General features: G+C 38.7%; 1 protein-coding gene across 2 annotated transcripts in view; it reads right to left on the bottom strand.

Annotated features, from left to right (window-relative positions):
- Window positions 1-12478: 12478 nt before the first annotated feature.
- Window positions 12479-17360, bottom strand: part of LOC126746766 (glutamate receptor ionotropic, kainate 1-like) — a 71246-nt gene continuing 66364 nt past the window's right edge. For both annotated transcript variants that reach the window (XM_050455119.1, XM_050455118.1), the window contains exons 13-15: window positions 13508-13780; window positions 12813-13075; window positions 12479-12760 (exon numbers count right to left, since the gene is read on the bottom strand). In XM_050455119.1, coding sequence (XP_050311076.1) covers window positions 12536-12760; window positions 12813-13075; window positions 13508-13780 — 761 coding nt within the window. In that variant the 3' untranslated portion in view covers window positions 12479-12535. The remainder of the gene's footprint in view (window positions 12761-12812; window positions 13076-13507; window positions 13781-17360) is intronic.

Here is a 17360-nt window from a genome sequence, read left to right on the forward strand (position 1 = left end):
GCGCCACCGTCGTTCCGGAATGTGAAGCGTGGGAAAGAGAGAGAGAGAGATAAGTTAAGACGGAGATAGTCTAGGTGAAGAATTGATGCGACGTTGCCGCATTTTCTTTGCTCTGTCGCATATCCCATTCGGTCTCGGCATCTATAAGGTACCAGACGAACTAAGAAGCGCAGAGCATAAAAATATAAGTGCTGGTGGTTGCATACAAACAGATCGAAATTCTTCTGACAAATCCACAGCATAAGGAAGATTAAAATTGTAATTATGTGACAAATCTGCTGGCGTCTTCTCTCCCTTGGCAACGGAACCTACTGTAACTAACCAGACAGTTTGACGTAACTAACTGGACCAATCATAATGTTAGAAAGGCGGGAAGATTCAAATTTCATTTTCATGTAAGTATTTAATGGCAATATTCATAGCAAATACCTAATCATAAAGGTTACTTCTTGATTAGGTGTTAGCATCAGATATTGATCAGGCTAAAATGAAATTCTTTAACTAAATGAGTTAATGTACTCCAATACCCGAAAAATGAAAAAAACCCAAACTTTGAAGACCGATATCTCGGCTTCTATGGGAGCTATCGTGAAAATTCCAACGGTTTTGTCTTAGTTTCGTCGTTCTGAATCCAACGAGACCATCCGCAAGGTCGTAGCTCTTATAGAAGCTGAGATATGGCATTTTTGATGCCCATTTTTGGCCTCAAAAACGAGGTCGAAAAATGACTGTTTTCCGAATTTTCAAAGTGCTGTCATTCAGTTAGTTCTGCTCGAATCTCATTATAACCCGGTGTTTTCGTAATGTAGGTGATCTAAAGAAGGCGTTGGTATAGTTAGTTAAATTTCGAAAAAAAAAAATTTTCCTGAAAAAAATCCAAACGGGGGGGTATACCCGAAAAACGAAAAAACCCTAACTTTGGAGGTCGATATCTCGGCTTCTATGGGTCCGATCTGGAAAATTCCAACGGTCTTGTCTTAGTTTCGTCGTTCTGAATCCAACGAGACCATCCGCAAGGTCGTAGCTCTTATAGAAGCTAAGATATGGCATTTTTGATGCCCATTTTTGGCCTCAAAAACGAGGTCGAAAAATGATTTTTTCCGAATTTTCAAAGTGCTGTCATTCAGTTAGTTCTGCTCGAATCTCATTATAACCCGGTGTTTTCGTAACGTAGGTGATCTAAAGAATGCGTTGGTATAGTTAGTTCAAATTCGAAAAAAAAAAATTTTCCCGAAAAAAATCCAAACGGGGGGGTATACCCGAAAAACGAAAAAACCCTAACTTTGGAGGTCGATATCTCGGCTTCTATGGGTCCGATCTGGAAAATTCCAACGGTTTTGTCTTAGTTTCGTCGTTCTGAATCCAACGAGACCATCCGCAAGGTCGTAGCTCTTATAGAAGCTGAGATATGGCATTTTTGATGCCCATTTTTGGCCTCAAAAACGAGGTCGAAAAATGACTTTTTCCGAATTTTCAAAGTGCTGTCATTCAGTTAGTTCTGCTCGAATCTCGTTATAACCCGGTGTTTTCGTAACGTAGGAGGTCTAAAGAAGACGCTGGTATAGTTAGTTCAAATTCGAAAAAAAAAAATTTTCCTGAAAAAAATCCAAACGGGGGGGTATACCCGAAAAACGAAAAAACCCTAACTTTGGAGGTCGATATCTCGGCTTCTATGGGTCCGATCTGGAAAATTCCAACGGTTTTGTCTTAGTTTCGTCGTTCTGAATCCAACGAGACCATCCGCAAGGTCGTAGCTCTTATAGAAGCTGAGATATGGCATTTTTGATGCCCATTTTTGGCCTCAAAAATGAGGTCGAAAAATGACTGTTTTCCGAATTTCAAAGTGCTGTCATTCAGTTAGTTCTGCTCGAATCTCATTATAACCCGGTGTTTTCGTAATGTAGGTGATCTAAAGAAAGCGTTGGTATAGTTAGTTAAATTTCGAAAAAAAAAAATTTTCCTGAAAAAAATCCAAACGGGGGGGTATACCCGAAAAACGAAAAAACCCTAACTTTGGAGGTCGATATCTCGGCTTCTATGGGTCCGATCTGGAAAATTCCAACGGTTTTGTCTTAGTTTCGTCGTTCTGAATCCAACGAGACCATCCGCAAGGTCGTAGCTCTTATAGAAGCTGAGATACGGCATTTTTGATGCCCATTTTTGGCCTCAAAAACGAGGTCGAAAAATGACTTTTTCCGAATTTTCAAAGTGCTGTCATTCAGTTAGTTCTGCTAGAATCTCGTTATAACCCGGTGTTTTCGTAACGTAGGAGGTCTAAAGAAGACGCTGGTATAGTTAGTTCAAATTCGAAAAAAAAAAATTTTCCTGAAAAAAATCCAAACGGGGGGGTATACCCGAAAAACGAAAAAAACCTAACTTTGGAGGTCGATATCTCGGCTTCTATGGGTCCGATCTGGAAAATTCCAACGGTTTTGTCTTAGTTTCGTCGTTCTGAATCCAACGAGACCATCCGCAAGGTCGTAGCTCTTATAGAAGCTGAGATATGGCATTTTTGATGCCCATTTTTGGCCTCAAAAACGAGGTCGAAAAATGACTTTTTCCGAATTTTCAAAGTGCTGTCATTCAGTTAGTTCTGCTAGAATCTCGTTATAACCCGGTGTTTTCGTAACGTAGGAGGTCTAAAGAAGACGCTGGTATAGTTAGTTCAAATTCGAAAAAAAAAAATTTTCCTGAAAAAAATCCAAACGGGGGGGTATACCCGAAAAACGAAAAAAACCTAACTTTGGAGGTCGATATCTCGGCTTCTATGGGTCCGATCTGGAAAATTCCAACGGTTTTGTCTTAGTTTCGTCGTTCTGAATCCAACGAGACCATCCGCAAGGTCGTAGCTCTTATAGAAGCTGAGATATGGCATTTTTGATGCCCATTTTTGGCCTCAAAAATGAGGTCGAAAAATGACTGTTTTCCGAATTTCAAAGTGCTGTCATTCAGTTAGTTCTGCTCGAATCTCATTATAACCCGGTGTTTTCGTAATGTAGGTGATCTAAAGAAAGCGTTGGTATAGTTAGTTAAATTTCGAAAAAAAAAAATTTTCCTGAAAAAAATCCAAACGGGGGGGTATACCCGAAAAACGAAAAAACCCTAACTTTGGAGGTCGATATCTCGGCTTCTATGGGTCCGATCTGGAAAATTCCAACGGTTTTGTCTTAGTTTCGTCGTTCTGAATCCAACGAGACCATCCGCAAGGTCGTAGCTCTTATAGAAGCTGAGATATGGCATTTTTGATGCCCATTTTTGGCCTCAAAAACGAGGTCGAAAAATGACTTTTTCCGAATTTTCAAAGTGCTGTCATTCAGTTAGTTCTGCTCGAATCTCGTTATAACCCGGTGTTTTCGTAACGTAGGAGGTCTAAAGAAGACGCTGGTATAGTTAGTTCAAATTCGAAAAAAAAAAATTTTCCTGAAAAAAATCCAAACGGGGGGGTATACCCGAAAAACGAAAAAAACCTAACTTTGGAGGTCGATATCTCGGCTTCTATGGGTCCGATCTGGAAAATTCCAACGGTTTTGTCTTAGTTTCGTCGTTCTGAATCCAACGAGACCATCCGCAAGGTCGTAGTTCTTATAGAAGCTGAGATATGGCATTTTTGATGCCCATTTTTGGCCTCAAAAACGAGGTCGAAAAATGACTTTTTCCGAATTTTCAAAGTGCTGTCATTCAGTTAGTTCTGCTAGAATCTCGTTATAACCCGGTGTTTTCGTAACGTAGGAGGTCTAAAGAAGACGCTGGTATAGTTAGTTCAAATTCGAAAAAAAAAAATTTTCCTGAAAAAAATCCAAACGGGGGGGTATACCCGAAAAACGAAAAAAACCTAACTTTGGAGGTCGATATCTCGGCTTCTATGGGTCCGATCTGGAAAATTCCAACGGTTTTCTCTTAGTTTCGTCTTTCTGAATCCAACGAGACCATCCGCAAGGTCGTAGCTCTTATAGAAGCTGAGATATGGCATTTTTGATGCCCATTTTTGGCCTCAAAAACGAGGTCGAAAAATGACTGTTTACTGAATTTTCAAAGTGCTGTCATTCAGTTAGTTCTGCTCGAATCTCGTTATAACCCGGTGTTTTCGTAACGTAGGAGGTCTAAAGAAGACGCTGGTATAGTTAGTTCAAATTCGAAAAAAAAAAATTTTCCTGAAAAAAATCCAAACGGGGGGGTATACCCGAAAAACGAAAAAACCCTAACTTTGGAGGTCGATATCTCGGCTTCTATGGGTCCGATCTGGAAAATTCCAACGGTTTTGTCTTAGTTTCGTCGTTCTGAATCCAACGAGACCATCCGCAAGGTCGTAGCTCTTATAGAAGCTGAGATATGGCATTTTTGATGCCCATTTTTGGCCTCAAAAACGAGGTCGAAAAATGACTGTTTTCCGAATTTTCAAAGTGCTGTCATTCAGTTAGTTCTGCTCGAATCTCATTATAACCCGGTGTTTTCGTAATGTAGGTGATCTAAAGAATGCGTTGGTATAGTTAGTTAAATTTCGAAAAAAAAAAATTTTCCTGAAAAAAATCCAAACGGGGGGGTATACCCGAAAAACGAAAAATCCCTAACTTTGGAGGTCGATATCTCGGCTTCTATGGGTCCGATCTGGAAAATTCCAACGGTTTTGTCTTAGTTTCGTCGTTCTGAATCCAACGAGACCATCCGCAAGGTCGTAGCTCTTATAGAAGCTGAGATATGGCATTTTTGATGCCCATTTTTGGCCTCAAAAACGAGGTCGAAAAATGACTTTTTCCGAATTTTCAAAGTGCTGTCATTCAGTTAGTTCTGCTAGAATCTCGTTATAACCCGGTGTTTTCGTAACGTAGGAGGTCTAAAGAAGACGCTGGTATAGTTAGTTCAAATTCGAAAAAAAAAAATTTTCCTGAAAAAAATCCAAACGGGGGGGTATACCCGAAAAACGAAAAAAACCTAACTTTGGAGGTCGATATCTCGGCTTCTATGGGTCCGATCTGGAAAATTCCAACGGTTTTGTCTTAGTTTCGTCGTTCTGAATCCAACGAGACCATCCGCAAGGTCGTAGCTCTTATAGAAGCTGAGATATGGCATTTTTGATGCCCATTTTTGGCCTCAAAAACGAGGTCGAAAAATGACTTTTTCCGAATTTTCAAAGTGCTGTCATTCAGTTAGTTCTGCTAGAATCTCGTTATAACCCGGTGTTTTCGTAACGTAGGAGGTCTAAAGAAGACGCTGGTATAGTTAGTTCAAATTCGAAAAAAAAAAATTTTCCTGAAAAAAATCCAAACGGGGGGGTATACCCGAAAAACGAAAAAAACCTAACTTTGGAGGTCGATATCTCGGCTTCTATGGGTCCGATCTGGAAAATTCCAACGGTTTTGTCTTAGTTTCGTCGTTCTGAATCCAACGAGACCATCCGCAAGGTCGTAGCTCTTATAGAAGCTGAGATATGGCATTTTTGATGCCCATTTTTGGCCTCAAAAACGAGGTCGAAAAATGACTTTTTCCGAATTTTCAAAGTGCTGTCATTCAGTTAGTTCTGCTAGAATCTCGTTATAACCCGGTGTTTTCGTAACGTAGGAGGTCTAAAGAAGACGCTGGTATAGTTAGTTCAAATTCGAAAAAAAAAAATTTTCCTGAAAAAAATCCAAACGGGGGGGTATACCCGAAAAACGAAAAAAACCTAACTTTGGAGGTCGATATCTCGGCTTCTATGGGTCCGATCTGGAAAATTCCAACGGTTTTCTCTTAGTTTCGTCTTTCTGAATCCAACGAGACCATCCGCAAGGTCGTAGCTCTTATAGAAACTGAGATATGGCATTTTTGATGCCCATTTTTGGCCTCAAAAACGAGGTCGAAAAATGACTTTTTCCGAATTTTCAAAGTGCTGTCATTCAGTTAGTTCTGCTCGAATCTCATTATAACCCGGTGTTTTCGTAATGTAGGTGGTCCAAAGAAGGCGTTGGTATAGTTAGTTCAATTTCGAAAAAAATCAATTTTCGGTGAAAAAATCGATACGGGGGGGTATACCCGAAAAACGAAAAAACCCTAACTTTGGAGGTTGATATCTCGGCTTCTATGGGTCCGATCTGGAAAATTCCAACGGTTTTGTCTTAGTTTCGTCTTTCTGAATCCAACGAGACCATCCGCAAGGTCGTAGCTCTTATAGAAGCTGAGATATCGCATTTTTGATGCCCATTTTTGGCCTCAAAAACGAGGTCGAAAAATGACGGTTTTCCGAATTTTCAAAGTGCTGTCATTCAGTTAGTTCTGCTCGAATCTCATTATAACCCGGTGTTTTCGTAATGTAGTTGATCTAAAGAATGCGTTGGTATAGTTTGTTCAATTTCGAAAAAAAAAATTTTCCTGAAAAAAATCCAAACGGGGGGGTATACCCGAAAAACGAAAAAACCCTAACTTTGGAGGTCGATATCTCGGCTTCTATGGGTCCGATCTGGAAAATTCCAACGGTTTTGTCTTAGTTTCGTCGTTCTGAATCCAACGAGACCACCCGCAATGTCGTAGCTCTTATAGAAGCTGAGATATGGCATTTTTGATGCCCATTTTTGGCCTCAAAAACGAGGTCGAAAAATGACTTTTTCCGAATTTTCAAAGTGCTGTCATTCAGTTAGTTCTGCTAGAATCTCGTTATAACCCGGTGTTTTCGTAACGTAGGAGGTCTAAAGAAGACGCTGGTATAGTTAGTTCAAATTCGAAAAAAAAAAAATTTTCCTGAAAAAAATCCAAACGGGGGGGTATACCCGAAAAACGAAAAAAACCTAACTTTGGAGGTCGATATCTCGGCTTCTATGGGTCCGATCTGGAAAATTCCAACGGTTTTCTCTTAGTTTCGTCTTTCTGAATCCAACGAGACCATCCGCAAGGTCGTAGCTCTTATAGAAGCTGAGATATGGCATTTTTGATGCCCATTTTTGGCCTCAAAAACGAGGTCGAAAAATGACTGTTTACTGAATTTTCAAAGTGCTGTCATTCAGTTAGTTCTGCTCGAATCTCGTTATAACCCGGTGTTTTCGTAACGTAGGAGGTCTAAAGAAGACGCTGGTATAGTTAGTTCAAATTCGAAAAAAAAAAATTTTCCTGAAAAAAATCCAAACGGGGGGGTATACCCGAAAAACGAAAAAACCCTAACTTTGGAGGTCGATATCTCGGCTTCTATGGGTCCGATCTGGAAAATTCCAACGGTTTTGTCTTAGTTTCGTCGTTCTGAATCCAACGAGACCATCCGCAAGGTCGTAGCTCTTATAGAAGCTGAGATATGGCATTTTTGATGCCCATTTTTGGCCTCAAAAACGAGGTCGAAAAATGACTGTTTTCCGAATTTTCAAAGTGCTGTCATTCAGTTAGTTCTGCTCGAATCTCATTATAACCCGGTGTTTTCGTAATGTAGGTGATCTAAAGAATGCGTTGGTATAGTTAGTTAAATTTCGAAAAAAAAAAATTTTCCTGAAAAAAATCCAAACGGGGGGGTATACCCGAAAAACGAAAAATCCCTAACTTTGGAGGTCGATATCTCGGCTTCTATGGGTCCGATCTGGAAAATTCCAACGGTTTTGTCTTAGTTTCGTCGTTCTGAATCCAACGAGACCATCCGCAAGGTCGTAGCTCTTATAGAAGCTGAGATATGGCATTTTTGATGCCCATTTTTGGCCTCAAAAACGAGGTCGAAAAATGACTTTTTCCGAATTTTCAAAGTGCTGTCATTCAGTTAGTTCTGCTAGAATCTCGTTATAACCCGGTGTTTTCGTAACGTAGGAGGTCTAAAGAAGACGCTGGTATAGTTAGTTCAAATTCGAAAAAAAAAAATTTTCCTGAAAAAAATCCAAACGGGGGGGTATACCCGAAAAACGAAAAAAACCTAACTTTGGAGGTCGATATCTCGGCTTCTATGGGTCCGATCTGGAAAATTCCAACGGTTTTGTCTTAGTTTCGTCGTTCTGAATCCAACGAGACCATCCGCAAGGTCGTAGCTCTTATAGAAGCTGAGATATGGCATTTTTGATGCCCATTTTTGGCCTCAAAAACGAGGTCGAAAAATGACTTTTTCCGAATTTTCAAAGTGCTGTCATTCAGTTAGTTCTGCTAGAATCTCGTTATAACCCGGTGTTTTCGTAACGTAGGAGGTCTAAAGAAGACGCTGGTATAGTTAGTTCAAATTCGAAAAAAAAAAATTTTCCTGAAAAAAATCCAAACGGGGGGGTATACCCGAAAAAACGAAAAAAACCTAACTTTGGAGGTCGATATCTCGGCTTCTATGGGTCCGATCTGGAAAATTCCAACGGTTTTGTCTTAGTTTCGTCGTTCTGAATCCAACGAGACCATCCGCAAGGTCGTAGCTCTTATAGAAGCTGAGATATGGCATTTTTGATGCCCATTTTTGGCCTCAAAAACGAGGTCGAAAAATGACTTTTTCCGAATTTTCAAAGTGCTGTCATTCAGTTAGTTCTGCTAGAATCTCGTTATAACCCGGTGTTTTCGTAACGTAGGAGGTCTAAAGAAGACGCTGGTATAGTTAGTTCAAATTCGAAAAAAAAAAATTTTCCTGAAAAAAATCCAAACGGGGGGGTATACCCGAAAAACGAAAAAAACCTAACTTTGGAGGTCGATATCTCGGCTTCTATGGGTCCGATCTGGAAAATTCCAACGGTTTTCTCTTAGTTTCGTCTTTCTGAATCCAACGAGACCATCCGCAAGGTCGTAGCTCTTATAGAAGCTGAGATATGGCATTTTTGATGCCCATTTTTGGCCTCAAAAACGAGGTCGAAAAATGACTTTTTCCGAATTTTCAAAGTGCTGTCATTCAGTTAGTTCTGCTCGAATCTCATTATAACCCGGTGTTTTCGTAATGTAGGTGGTCCAAAGAAGGCGTTGGTATAGTTAGTTCAATTTCGAAAAAAATCAATTTTCGGTGAAAAAATCGATACGGGGGGGTATACCCGAAAAACGAAAAAACCCTAACTTTGGAGGTTGATATCTCGGCTTCTATGGGTCCGATCTGGAAAATTCCAACGGTTTTGTCTTAGTTTCGTCTTTCTGAATCCAACGAGACCATCCGCAAGGTCGTAGCTCTTATAGAAGCTGAGATATCGCATTTTTGATGCCCATTTTTGGCCTCAAAAACGAGGTCGAAAAATGACGGTTTTCCGAATTTTCAAAGTGCTGTCATTCAGTTAGTTCTGCTCGAATCTCATTATAACCCGGTGTTTTCGTAATGTAGTTGATCTAAAGAATGCGTTGGTATAGTTTGTTCAATTTCGAAAAAAAAAATTTTCCTGAAAAAAATCCAAACGGGGGGGTATACCCGAAAAACGAAAAAACCCTAACTTTGGAGGTCGATATCTCGGCTTCTATGGGTCCGATCTGGAAAATTCCAACGGTTTTGTCTTAGTTTCGTCGTTCTGAATCCAACGAGACCACCCGCAATGTCGTAGCTCTTATAGAAGCTGAGATATGGCATTTTTGATGCCCATTTTTGGCCTCAAAAACGAGGTCGAAAAATGACTTTTTCCGAATTTTCAAAGTGCTGTCATTCAGTTAGTTCTGCTAGAATCTCGTTATAACCCGGTGTTTTCGTAACGTAGGAGGTCTAAAGAAGACGCTGGTATAGTTAGTTCAAATTCGAAAAAAAAAAATTTTCCTGAAAAAAATCCAAACGGGGGGGTATACCCGAAAAACGAAAAAACCCTAACTTTGGAGGTCGATATCTCGGCTTCTATGGGTCCGATCTGGAAAATTCCAACGGTTTTGTCTTAGTTTCGTCGTTCTGAATCCAACGAGACCATCCGCAAGGTCGTAGCTCTTATAGAAGCTGAGATATGGCATTTTTGATGCCCATTTTTGGCCTCAAAAACGAGGTCGAAAAATGACTTTTTCCGAATTTTCAAAGTGCTGTCATTCAGTTAGTTCTGCTCGAATCTCGTTATAACCCGGTGTTTTCGTAATGTAGGTGATCTAAAGAATGCGTTGGTATAGTTAGTTAAATTTCGAAAAAAAAAAATTTTCCTGAAAAAAATCCAAAAGGGGGGGTATACCCGAAAAACGAAAAAACCCTAACTTTGGAGGTCGATATCTTGGCTTCTATGGGTCCGATCTGGAAAATTCCAACGGTTTTGTCTTAGTTTCGTCGTTCTGAATCCAACGAGACCATCCGCAAGGTCGTAGCTCTTATAGAAGCTGAGATATGGCATTTTTGATGCCCATTTTTGGCCTCAAAAACGAGGTCGAAAAATGACTTTTTCCGAATTTTCAAAGTGCTGTCATTCAGTTAGTTCTGCTCGAATCTCGTTATAACCCGGTGTTTTCGTAATGTAGGTGATCTAAAGAATGCGTTGGTATAGTTAGTTAAATTTCGAAAAAAAAAAATTTTCCTGAAAAAAATCCAAACGGGGGGGTATACCCGAAAAACGAAAAAACCCTAACTTTGGAGGTCGATATCTCGGCTTCTATGGGTCCGATCTGGAAAATTCCAACGGTTTTGTCTTAGTTTCGTCGTTCTGAATCCAACGAGACCACCCGCAATGTCGTAGCTCTTATAGAAGCTGAGATATGGCATTTTTGATGCCCATTTTTGGCCTCAAAAACGAGGTCGAAAAATGACTTTTTCCGAATTTTCAAAGTGCTGTCATTCAGTTAGTTCTGCTAGAATCTCGTTATAACCCGGTGTTTTCGTAACGTAGGAGGTCTAAAGAAGACGCTGGTATAGTTAGTTCAAATTCGAAAAAAAAAAATTTTCCTGAAAAAAATCCAAACGGGGGGGTATACCCGAAAAACGAAAAAACCCTAACTTTGGAGGTCGATATCTCGGCTTCTATGGGTCCGATCTGGAAAATTCCAACGGTTTTGTCTTAGTTTCGTCGTTCTGAATCCAACGAGACCACCCGCAATGTCGTAGCTCTTATAGAAGCTGAGATATGGCATTTTTGATGCCCATTTTTGGCCTCAAAAACGAGGTCGAAAAATGACTTTTTCCGAATTTTCAAAGTGCTGTCATTCAGTTAGTTCTGCTCGAATCTCGTTATAACCCGGTGTTTTCGTAATGTAGGTGATCTAAAGAATGCGTTGGTATAGTTAGTTAAATTTCGAAAAAAAAAAATTTTCCTGAAAAAAATCCAAACGGGGGGGTATACCCGAAAAACGAAAAAACCCTAACTTTGGAGGTCGATATCTCGGCTTCTATGGGTCCGATCTGGAAAATTCCAACGGTTTTGTCTTAGTTTCGTCGTTCTGAATCCAACGAGACCACCCGCAATGTCGTAGCTCTTATAGAAGCTGAGATATGGCATTTTTGATGCCCATTTTTGGCCTCAAAAACGAGGTCGAAAAATGACTTTTTCCGAATTTTCAAAGTGCTGTCATTCAGTTAGTTCTGCTCGAATCTCGTTATAACCCGGTGTTTTCGTAACGTAGGAGGTCTAAAGAATGCGTTGGTATAGTTAGTTAAATTTCGAAAAAAAAAAATTTTCCTGAAAAAAATCCAAACGGGGGGGTATACCCGAAAAACGAAAAAACCCTAACTTTGGAGGTCGATATCTTGGCTTCTATGGGTCCGATCTGGAAAATTCCAACGGTTTTGTCTTAGTTTCGTCGTTCTGAATCCAACGAGACCATCCGCAAGGTCGTAGCTCTTATAGAAGCTGAGATATGGCATTTTTGATGCCCATTTTTGGCCTCAAAAACGAGGTCGAAAAATGACTTTTTCCGAATTTTCAAAGTGCTGTCATTCAGTTAGTTCTGCTCGAATCTCGTTATAACCCGGTGTTTTCGTAACGTAGGAGGTCTAAAGAATGCGTTGGTATAGTTAGTTAAATTTCGAAAAAAAAAAATTTTCCTGAAAAAAATCCAAACGGGGGGGTATACCCGAAAAACGAAAAAACCCTAACTTTGGAGGTCGATATCTCGGCTTCTATGGGTCCGATCTGGAAAATTCCAACGGTTTTGTCTTAGTTTCGTCGTTCTGAATCCAACGAGACCACCCGCAATGTCGTAGCTCTTATAGAAGCTGAGATATGGCATTTTTGATGCCCATTTTTGGCCTCAAAAACGAGGTCGAAAAATGACTGTTTTCCGTATTTTCAAAGTGCTGTCATTCAGTTAGTTCTGCTCGAATCTCGTTATAACCCGGTGTTTTCGTAACGTAGGAGGTCTAAAGAATGCGTTGGTATAGTTAGTTAAATTTCGAAAAAAAAAAATTTTCCTGAAAAAAATCCAAACGGGGGGGTATACCCGAAAAACGAAAAAACCCTAACTTTGGAGGTCGATATCTCGGCTTCTATGGGTCCGATCTGGAAAATTCCAACGGTTTTGTCTTAGTTTCGTCGTTCTGAATCCAACGAGACCATCCGCAAAGTCGTAGCTCTTATAGAAGCTGAGATATCGCATTTTTGATGCCCATTTATGGCCTCAAAAACGAGGTCGAAAAATGACTGTTTTTCGAACCTTTGTGGCTAAATATTCCAATAAAAAGGGTGTAACAAAAATGCCAATGAAAGCTTGAATAATTTTATTAATTTTTTGAACCTATAGGCACAATTCTTTAACATAATCACTCGCAAGATTCCAAGTCCCTTAAGTGGCCTAATCTGTTAAGCACACTGGCATTTATATTCAAAAACGAGCCTGCTCCCGCCAAAATGGTCTTGGAGACACTCTTATCTCTTCCGGAGGAGGAGGAAGAGGACTCCGATATTACCGGTTTCGCCGCCTTCTTCGTCACCGTGATGTTGCACGCGAACTTCAATTCGCACTTGAGGGCCTCCATGTAGGTCATCTAAAAAGTCTCATTATAGAAAATGTCTACATGTTCACATGTTCATGCTTACATGCTCGTCCACCGATATGCTGTGCACGTTCCATAAGAACTCGATGATGGCCAAGAGGAATGCGAGACCCAAACCGGCCCCCAGAACGATGAAAACGCCCCCGACATTCGCGAGGGTTAAGGCCTCGTTATTGTCATCCCCCGGACCTTCGTCGCACGTGTGTCCGCTCTCGGATTTCCACCATTTTTCTTTTAGTTCCAGTATTTTGCCAGTTTCGCGTAGGGTCAAGATGGCCGCGTTCACCTTGTGTCTATAGACAGCCCCTGCAGATACAATAATGCATAATTATTTAGCAAAAGGGTGCTACCCCTATGGTTTGCCCCTCTCCATTTTGCACCTCCTGTTCGAAATAATCTAGATAATATATTTCTAGAAGTACTGGAAGGGGTCCTCTTGAATAGCCGCCTAGACCTCCCGATCTAACTCCATTAGATTTTTTCTTATAGGGATATTTGAGATTCAAAGTTATGTGTTTCAAGAAGTTGAAAACCAGAATTAGGCATGAATGTAATACAGTAATGCAAGATCGACCTCTAAGAAAACCATGCTGATCAATGGAAACATGAGCCTCGAGCAAATTGAACAGATTGGCCTGTAGTTGGCTATCTGATCAGAATCCCCCTTTTATTAATATCTGGCATATGCTCTATAGATAAAATTAAGATCGAATTATATGTAATAATATTTAGTCTTACCTAAAGGCATCCCGATTCCGTAACTCTTTGAATCCAGATAGAGTCCGACCTTCTTGAGGTCGCACCTGCGGTTCATTTCGTACTCGATCTGGGCGGATTCCATAAGAAACGCGTAGAGGGCGTGTTTCGTGTTTTTCACCCTCTCCACCCCCTTGTCGTTGCTGTCCTCGAAAACGCTCGGATTTTCGTTTTTCATGGTGGCCCACATTTTCTGGTACAGCGAGTTGTTCGAGTGCTCGAAGAACGATTGAGTTGAACCTCCACGCATTAAACCTTATTTAAAAAAAAAACAGTTCTTCTTGAACATTTGGTGAATGTACCTTAACAAACGCTAAAGTTTCACCATTTAATGGAGAATTTGTTAATAAGAGTCGTTCTGCGTAATATACATATTTCACTCACGACCACGTTTTTGCCCTCAAATCCATCTTCAGGAATTGCGCTATATTAAGGTGGAAAAATTATGAAATTATTCCAGGAGGTTCTCAAGTTATGACAATTTTAAAAACAACTTCGATGGTCCTCGAGTTGTGGTTGACAAAATTGTCTCTAACTCATTAACTACTTGAGCTACAAGAACTGTTCATATATGAAAATATTTAGAAATACACGTGCATTTTTTTATAAAACTCTTATTAGATTACGTCCGGTATACTGTGAAAATATTGTCATGAAAAATAAAAATTTACTAAAAAAATTCACACAAAACATGCCTCTACCAAAAGTGTTGTAACTAACGAAATACTTAACCTAAAATCAGGGTTTTACCCTCTAAATCATACTAAAGAATCACACTATATTTACGTGAAAGAATTATGAAAATATTCCCAGCGGTTCCAAAACTATGCCCAAAAATGTCTAGCAACAAATGAAAATCCTGATGTTTTTAAAAACTTCAAATTTGATGGCTCCTGTACCCTGGTTGACAATAATGCCTTTAACTCATGAACTACTTCAGATACAAAAATCGTTCGTATATGAAAATACTTAGAAATGCACACACATTTTTTTGATAAATCTTTTGTAAGAACATTCTCCGTATATCCTAAGAATATTGCCTCGAAAAGCGAACATTTGTTCAAAAACTTGACACAAAACATGCCTTTACCAAAAGTGTTCTAACTAACGAAATACTTAACCTAGAATCACGGTTTTACCCTCTAAATCATACTAAAGAATCACACTATATTTACGTGAAAGAATTATGAAAATATTCCCAGCGGTTCCCAAACTATGCCTTAAAATGTCCAGCAACAAATGAAAATCTTGATGTTTTTAAAAACTTCAAATTTGATGGCTCCTGTACCCTGGTTGACAATAATGCCTTTAACTCGTGAACTACTTCAGATACAAAAATCGTTCGTATATGAAAATATTTAGAAATGCACACACATTATTTTGATAAATCTTTTGTAAGAACATCCTCAGTATATCGTAAGAATATTGCCCCGAAAAGTGAACATTTGTTATAAAACTTGACACAAAATATGCCTTTACCAAAAGTGTTCTAACTAACGAAATACTTAACCTAAAATCACGGTTTTACCCTCTAAATCATACTAAAGAATCACACTATATTTACGTGAAAGAATTATGAAAATATTCCCAGCGGTTCCCAAACTATGCCTTAAAATGTCCAGCAACAAATGAAAATCTTGATGTTTTTAAAAACTTCAAATTTGATGGCTCCTGTACCCTGGTTGACAATAATGCCTTTAACTCGTGAACTACTTCAGATCCAAAAATCGTTCGTATATGAAAATATTTAGAAATGCACACACATTTCTTTGATAAATCTTTTGTAAGAACATTCTCCGTATATCGTAAGAATATTGCCCCGAAAAGTGAAAATTTGTTCAAAAACTTGACACAAAACATGCCTTTACCAAAAGTGTTCTAACTAACGAAATACTTAACCTAGAATCACGGTTTTACCCTTTAAATCATACTAAAGAATCACACTATATTCACGTGAAAGAATTATGAAAATATTCCCAGCGGTTCCCAAACTATGCCCAAAAATGTCCAGCAACAAATGAAAATCTTGATGTTGCAATTTATGTTTCAAAAACTTCGACTTTGATGGCCATTGAACCTTCGTTGACAAAAATGTCTGTAATTCATGAACTATTTGAGCTACAAGAATGGTTCATATATAAAAACGTTGGTAAAAATATGCCCAATCTATTAATAAAACTTTTGTAAAAATATTCCTAGCATATCTGTAAAATATTGCCAAGAAAATTGAAAATTTGCTTATAAAAATGACAGAAAACAAGCCCCAACCAAAACTGCCCTAAGTAACGAAATATTTATCCTAGATCGACGTTTCTACCCTCAAATTGATCCTCAGGGAATGCCTTATATTAATATAAAAGAATTAGGAAAATATTCCTGGCGGTTCCCAAACTATGCCTAAAAATGTAAAGCAACAAATGAAAATCTTGATGTTTTTAAAAACTTCAAATTTGATGGCTCCTGTACCCTGGTTGACAATAATGCCTTTAACTCGTGAACTACTTCTGATACAAAAATCGTTCGTATATGAAATTACTTAGAAATGCACACACATTTTTTTGATAAATCTTTTGTAAGAACATTCTCAGTATATTGTAAGAATATTGCCCCGAAAAGTGAACATTTGTTCAAAAACTTGACACAAAACATGCCTTTACCAAAAGTGTTCTAACTAACGAAATACTTAACCTAGAATCACGGTTTTACCCTCTAAATCATACTAAAGAATCACACTATATGTACGTGAAAGAATTATGAAAATATTCCCAGCGGTTCCCAAACTATGCCCAAAAATGTCCAGCAACAAATGAAAATCTTGATGTTGCAATTTATGTTTCAAAAACTTCAAATTTGATGGCCGTTGAACCTTCGTTGACAAAAATATCTGTAATTCATGAACTATTTGAGTTACAAGAATGGTTCATATATAAAAACGTTGGTAAAAATATGCCCAATCTACCAATAAAACTTTTGTAAAAATATGCCTAGCATATCTGTAAAATGTTGACAAGAAAAGTGAAAATTTGCTTATAAAAATGACAGAAAACAAGCCCCAACCAAAACTGCCCTAACTAACGAAATATTTATCCTAGATCGACGTTTCTACCCTCAAATCGATCCTCAAGGAATGCCTTATATTAATATAAAAGAATTAGGAAAATATTCCTGGCGGTTCCCAAAGTATGCCCAAAAATGTCCAGCAACAAATGAAAATCTTGATGTTTTTAAAAACTTCAAATTTGATGGCTCCTGTACCCTGGTTGACAATAATGCCTTTAACTCATGAACTACTTCTGATACAAAAATCGTTCATATATGAAAATATTAAGAAATGGACACACATTTTTTTGATAAATCTTTTGTAAGAACATTCTCCGTATATCGTAAGAATATTGCCCCTAAAAGTGAACATTTGTTAAAAAACTTGACACAAAACATGCCTTTACCAAAAGTGTTCTAACTAACGAAATACTTAACCTAGAGTCACGGTTTTACCCTCTAAATCATACTAAAGAATCACACTATATTTACGTGAAAGAATTATGAAAATATTCCCAGCGGTTCCCAAACTATGCCCAAAAATGTCCAGCAACAAATGAAAATTTTGATGTTACTATTTATGCGTCAAAAACAATTCAGATTTAATGACCCTTGGACCTTAGTGGATAAAACTGCCCCTCTCAACTCAACTAATTTCTCTTAATAATTAACAAGAGAAAAAGTGCTGATTTGGTCGAGAATTGAACCAATAACCATCGGGTCGCAGCCAAGCATCTAGACTTAGGTGCTATCCAGGTCGTGGCCAAGTTTGTTTTGACAAGTTACTGGTCCTGTT

Source organism: Anthonomus grandis, chromosome 18 (genome assembly GCF_022605725.1).
Source record: "Anthonomus grandis grandis chromosome 18, icAntGran1.3, whole genome shotgun sequence".
Classification (NCBI taxonomy): Eukaryota; Metazoa; Arthropoda; class Insecta; order Coleoptera; family Curculionidae; genus Anthonomus; species Anthonomus grandis.